The 7219-nt window shown below is 37.2% G+C and overlaps 1 protein-coding gene across 1 annotated transcript; it reads left to right on the plus strand.

The window, feature by feature from the left end:
• Positions 1–1073: 1073 nt before the first annotated feature.
• LOC311148151 (protein lifeguard 2-like) lies at positions 1074–7178 on the plus strand (the record flags this gene model as incomplete). The annotated part of the gene is made up of 10 exons (XM_084185042.1): positions 1074–1142; positions 2256–2320; positions 2601–2654; positions 2744–2794; positions 2913–2952; positions 3118–3155; positions 3622–3709; positions 3864–3959; positions 4224–4277; positions 4380–7178. The coding sequence occupies 10 exons, from the start codon at positions 1074–1076 to the stop codon at positions 4530–4532; spliced, it is 708 nt and encodes a 235-aa protein (XP_084041168.1). The 3' UTR covers positions 4533–7178.
• Positions 7179–7219: the final 41 nt, after the last annotated feature.

Consider the following 7219-nt stretch of genomic DNA (forward strand, 5'->3'; position numbering starts at 1 on the left):
TAGATCTCATTCAATCATTCTATGCTCCATTCATTCCATGCTCATTCTGCAGCAAAAATATAGCAGAATAAGTTTATTGGCTTCTTTCCTTTATAATGCATTTGGTCCAGAATCTTCTGTAATCACTGTGGCAGCATGTACGTAGGCTGTGTCTGTCTCTCCTCCATCCACTCATGTGCCTCTATTGAGGAGCTCAGCTCATTGTGTTGTTCAGTAATGATGCAAAGTCTGTTCCGCAGCAGATAATAGTATTGTCATGAGAGAATGTATAGAGGCAAATGAAATGACAGCTATAAACTAGATTGTATGGAGATGGAGAAAATGTAGTGTTTAGCCTGCGTCACTATCTTAAATCCCTTTATTTACCTTCAGTCCAGCAACACAGACGGACTACTCACATTGCTATTTCTCTCACAGCCAAGTGCTAAATATAAAATCTGAAATGTTGCTGTTATGCATTGACTGGAGGCTGATGAAATCATATAAATATAATTAGCCTACTTGTATGAATTACTGTAAATTAGCTCACAATAAGACTACTAATTATATTTCTATGCAGGAAATATGGAGGTAGAGAGAGACAGGAGATGGATATTCATATTCATTGGTACATTATCTCAGGGCCAGATTAGCCATCTGGACAGTGTTGTGTAATGTCTAATTCACTGATTCTGGAACAGTCTGGTGTTTGGAGCTATGCTACAGCAGAGGGCTTGTCTAAGAACTGATCTCAGTCCACATCTTACAGTCAGTAATCAGAGAATCAGATCAAATGTAAAATTCACCCCAAATTGTGAATCCAAATTAATTGTATTTGCTGTTTAAATTGTGGATTGTTTTTGTTGTTGTTAAAAATGTTACATTTTCAAAGCAAATGCAATGAATTTGGATTCACAAGTTGGGGCTAATTTCGGATCAAGTATCACTCAGTTGGTTAAATTGGCTCATAAGAATTCTCTGTCAATTATGAAAAGGTATTTCCAAACAGCTATTTCGTCCTTATTGGGGATCTTATGTTATGTACCCCCAGCTTTCAGTCGCGAACAAGGCTGCTGAAGCAGGAGAGAAGCAGTATGGCACTTCAAGTGGAGAAGCAGGAGGGCCACCGGCCCCTCCCAGCTATGAAGAGGCCACTGGCGCAGGTGAGAAAGGTATGTCAGTGTCGGAAAAACAACTGCCATATCTTCACCCCTTTCTCTTTATCAATAAAAGTGTGAAAAATAACTGGCCATTTACTGTGTGTGTGTGTGGTGTGTGTTTGTGTGTGTGGAACTTGTCAGCAGGGCTCAGCGGGGCTTATCCTAGTGACGGGGAGATGCTCACAGAATTCAGCTGGAGTGATAAAAACATCAGGCGAATCTTTATCCGCAAGGTAGGCTATAACTTAAGCTATCGCTACCACACCACTACCAATGACGTATATAAACCCTAGATTGCTTTTGCAATGTATTGGCCATTGAGAGGATTTGAAGCCACTGGTCGGCCATATTGGAACTCCCTAGTAGGAGCAGTCCTCCATAGGAATGAATGGAATTCTACAGTATTTCAATCAAATGTTTCAAGGACAAAATTACATGTATTTAAGTATTTTTTGTTGTAGTGGGGACAGTAACATCAGTAGGCTCTAAAAAAAATACTTTTAATGATTTTTGTAAAAATATATATATTTTTAATGTTTAGCTCACATAATATAATTTAAAAGTATGCATTAAGGTGTCTGTAATAGAATAAATGTGTCAACAACGAATGTAGACATTAATAAATGCATTTCAATAGCTTCCAAAATAGTGCCAAGATGGCTGCACGGTGGCTTCAATACAGCGCCCCCTGTCAGTCATCCAGGGTTTATACACATAATTGATTACTACCTTATTACCACATGATTACTATATTAGTACTACCCTATGTTAAAGGGGCAATATGTGCTTGCTACATCCATTTTTGGACTTGATAGATACCTATTGATAAAAAATAAAAATAAAGAATATAACTTACAAATGCCTCATGAGCTTAGTTTAATTGTTGTACCCCATCAGAACCCAAAATATAAGCTTGTTTTACTCGAACGTTTGTAAGGGTTGTAAATGTAAACAAACACTATAACCTCAAAATATGCTTAAAACTATCAGTTTGATATTTTGGATGGTCAGTCCTTGCATCCATAGCTCTGTCTATGAATGTCATAGTGGTTACATTTCTCCAGACCCATCCTTCAGATTTTACCACAGTTGTGTTTTTTCGGTACCTCCTTTTAGGTTTACTCCATCTTGATGATCCAACTTCTTGTCACTCTTTCCATAGTGGCTTTATTCACGTTCTGGTAAGTGTTCTAATACCTCTGAATATGGATGCTACTTTTCACCCTTCAATAGTTTCATCTGGTCAGGCCTGGTCAGAAGTCCCACACTTTGATACAGTAATGCTCTATCACTCTGTGAACCAGACATGACACATTCACAGGCACTAGATAAGAAGCTGCAAGTTATGAGATGACTCATATGGAACGTTTACCATAAAAGGCAGAAAACATATATACCAAGTACTTTGAGGGAAATGGGCAAACATGGCATATTTACAATTCTTTGTGCTTCCTTCATCAGTGAACCAGTGAAGAACTACATTCAGTCCAACCCTGGATGGTACTGGGCTTCTTAGTAAGTCACAGCTTTGATCTTGCATACGTCATTACTATGTTGATTTCACTCTGAAAGTACTAAAACATATGTTTTTTTTCTTTACACAGTGCTGTGTTCTTTGTCACATACATTACACTCGTCTGCTGTCCTGGACCAAGGTGGGTTTAATACTTTAATGTGTGTGGTTAACACAACTTTAGTTATTATGATAATAGAGAATGTATAATTTTAGCAGAACGTAACGACAGTACTTACTATGATTTGTATTTCCAATAGGAGACAGTTTCCATGGAATCTGATCCTGCTCGCCGTCTTTGTAAGTATCATGTAGTGTTTGAAACAATCGATACCATAGCATTTATACACATTGTCTAAAGACAATACTTCACATAATTCAGAATCACATACTTTTCCTTTGAGTGTAACCTACAATAGGCTTTCTCAGTAATGTCTCTTTACTTTGTAATCTCTCCTGTTACAGACCCTCTCTCTCTCCTATATGACAGGGATGCTATCCAGGTACAGTCTTTCATAGCTGTCTACAGTTGGTTTTCCTCTGTTGTCTTACTTCTCACTGTCTCGTCCGCTATGCTTGCCTGCTTCTTCAGACTGATATGGCTAGCATGATGTTTTTTGCAGCCAGGTAAAGTGCTAATGTAATATTAAATTCAGCTAGATAAGGTCTTGGTGAGCTAATCAGATATGCTAAATTAGGGTTGGACTGAAAGGATGGTAGATCACCAGGAAGAGGGTTGGGCAACCCTGCATTAAACTGTGTCAGTGTCAATCAGTTATGCCAAAGGTATACATGGTCTTACTAACACTGTTGCACAGTTGTAGATTTTAACCTTGCTTTGTTACTGTGTATTTACCTAAATAAGTCATTAATATGTTACTACTGTATGATAACCATTTTAGTATGTCATTTCTTAGTAACTAAATACTTGTCAAATCATTTCTCTACCATATATTTCCCCTTTAATAGTTATTACAACACCAAGTCAGTGGTGATGTGTCTGGGTATTACTGCTATGGTCTGTCTAACCGTCACTCTCGTCAGCTTCCAAACTAAGGTCAGTCTGCCAGAACTTTCCTCCAGCGAAAAAGGAACTTCTACAATTTAAAAGAGAGCTTCTATGAATCACAATTTGTTCTAAGTTGTTCTTTTTAACTTGTGATCAAGTGAACTTCTCTTTTCTCTTCTATCTTCCCTTCTGTCCTATTCAGTTTGACGTGACATCATGCCAAGGCGTATTGTTTACCTTCTGCATGGTCATGATGGTGTCTGGACTGGTCTTGGCCATCGCCCTGCCCTACGGATATGTAAGATAATAATAATAATACACTTTATTTGTAGAGCACATTGTCATACAGGAAGACTGCTAATTAAACTGCTATACATAGTAGGAAGTTAAACTACCCTAATCAGAACCTATATAATTAATTAGATGAATAAGTTAATGCAGCTGGATACTAACTTGAGGAACTAGACAGAGGTCTCTACCAAGCCTACAGCTGGGTCAGATCTAATTGAATGTGTTGGATATGATATTTCACAGATATAATATCACATTTCATGTGCTGCAGGTGCCCTGGGTGCATGGCGTCTATGGTGCCTTGGGAGCATTGCTGTTTACCATGGTAAGTGTAAAACCTATATAGTCTGATTAACTACACAGTCTATCAATGACAAATATCAAAGAGAGATGTACTAACACTTCAATTGTTTTCTTCTCTGTTTAGTTTTTGGCGTTTGACACCCAGCTACTGATGGGGAACAAGCGCTACACAATAAGTCCAGAGGAATACGTCTTTGCCACTCTCAACATCTACCTAGATATCATCTACATCTTCTCCTTCTTCCTCTCACTGTTTGGAACAGAGAGGACAAACTGAATCCAACTCCAGGCCACCATCTCAGCTCACCATCTAAACAGGACCCGTATTCATAGTCTCAAACTGCATTTACACATGTAGCCAAATTCTGATAATTTTTTCACTAATTGGTATTTTGACCAATCATATCAGCTCTGAAAAATATCTGATGTGAAAAGATCTGATGTGGTCAAAATACCAATTAGTGGAAAAAATATCAGAATTGGGCTGCCTGTGTAAACGCAGCCTCAAAGTAGTATTGCTGATCTAGGATTTGCCATTTAGATCATAGTAAATAGTATTATATACAGGGGGGATCTGATCCTAGATCAGCACTATCAGCTATGAATACAGGCTCTGATCTCACCATCATGATGTACCGTACACAACCCATTGATCCTTGATCCACCACCTCCTCCCACAGTCTCTGCCCTCTCTAGCATGATGTGGACCTATACTACTGTACCAGTATTGGGTTTTTAGCTTGTCTGTTAAGCTGTCGATCTCAGCACTAATGTACAGCAGTTTTCACCCATAGGGTCACAGATCTATAGATTTACATTGCTCACAGTAGACAGATGTGGAAGAAAACATGCAAAATACTGAGTCTAAAATCTATAACTGTAGGTGTTTGTGTCTTATGCAGATGTGATGTCCTTGTGTTCTCCTATCTTTTAACAACAACAGTCATCTATGACAGTGCTCTACAGGAGATCACCTCGTCACTCCTGAACACATGAATATCAGAATCACCTTTATTTGCCAACTACATTAAAATATACCCGGAATTTGATTCAGTGAAATGGCTTGAAGGGCATTCTAGAAAGTGCATTATTTCCCTATAATGCACAGTATATTTGCATGGTAGAATTCAATGACTATATTTAATTGTTACATGTTTTGTTTGAGCTGCTTTTGAAAGCAAAAGTCAAAATGCAACAATATTGCTATTGTTGAATTCGATTTTCATAATAGCAAGCTAGGACTAATGATTGTTTTGGTTACCACGGCAACTATTGTCAGGGTTACTGTAGCTTGCTAGTAAATTTTCTTTCTACTTCTATGTACATTGAACACATTTATACCGGCAAATGAACACATTTCTAGTGGCAAATGTGTTAAATTATAGCCATGGTATAAAAGGAATAATCAATTCTGGACTCTGCGTTCTCTGAAAAATAATGCAACTCCGTGGAAGGTCACGTCGATCATAATTTTCCATAGAACGCATAACCCCTCGTTCATTATCCCTTACAAATATAGACGATAAACTTAATACAGACAGAATATATCGACAAAGAATTTGAGAATTGACATACACTATGAATAGCAAAAAAATAAATAATTATGCATGGTACAGATGTAGATCAAACATAGACATCATGTAGTTTTCACCTTTGTTGTTCGTTTATCAGTAGTACACTAGGCTACATCCGATTACATTAGTGTACAGATGTAGGATCTTAATTTGATCACCCTGTTGCAGGATAACTTTTCTGCAATGTAGGAAATGTAACACTTGTGGTGTGTTTGAGGTTTAAAAAGTCTTCAGAAGTTTGAAATTTGATTTTCCCTCACGAAAATAGATCAACCCCTACAGAATTGTCCATTAATTATAATCCACATAATAATTCACATTTTCTGTTGCTGCATGATTATTTTCCTGCTGCAGCAAACTGGCTCAAATTAAGATCTACATCTGTACAATGTAAAAGCACCCTTTGATTACCCTCAGCTTTAGACCTCTATCAAAGGCACCTGTGCACAGTATGTCTGTGGTTTGTTGTTTCTCTAATGCCTATCCTCCGTTCTGTCAGCTCTTAGCCTACTGGTTGAAATCTCAAACGAACATAAAATCCAGAGCATGCAGGCAATTCAATCCAATTCGGAGTACATTTGAATGTAGGCTAATTGCTTGGCTTTCCATGGCTGCTTTGAATCAAGTTGCACTTAAACTGGAGATGTAATGCAATCTTGTCTATATGATGAGCCATAGTCCAATGATGTCAGTAGGGGTTTCCCCACTCGACCCTGGTTGGATGCTATTTAACTCTGAAGTTCTCATTTATTTACAGATGGGCTAAACCAATGACTTCATACCCATTCTTTGCTGAGCATGTTTTGGGGGTCAATCTGGACAACTTTTTAAAATGTAGGGATGTGGTAAATGTATGTATTTGCTCCAGATGTTATAAGTTGATGACTTAACTTTGTGGTTATTACTGTTTTTATAGAGACCGAAAGAGTTGTTATATTTTGTAAAATCAAAAAATGTTAATTGTTGTAAAAGTGAATAGTTTTGAATATTGTCACTAAAAATAGTTAATCATGCTTGCAACATGCCTGATGTGTACATGACAAAATAATAGTACATTGTACTCGACCTGAAAAATATGAAACATATATTTTCTTAAATAACACCCTGAATGTGTATGACATTTGTGGCCTTGGAATAGTCTTATCTGAACAAATTGTAATTAATTTGCTGGTGTAAATATGCGCCTCTTGACTAAGTGCATTGAGTGTTATTCCATTTGAATGTGTTAGGAAATTCATTTATATTTACAATTCTTGCTGTACATAATACATATGTATTTATTTATTAGAACAGGAATGTGAATGTTTATTGCATTTACCTCTAAACAAAATAATAAAAACAATTGGCTCACCGGATCTTCTAGTTTTTTTTTGTATCTCAGACACTAAAT

Source organism: Coregonus lavaretus (assembly GCF_964263955.1).
Source record: "Coregonus lavaretus genome assembly, chromosome: 20".
NCBI classification, from domain to species: Eukaryota; Metazoa; Chordata; class Actinopteri; order Salmoniformes; family Salmonidae; genus Coregonus; species Coregonus lavaretus.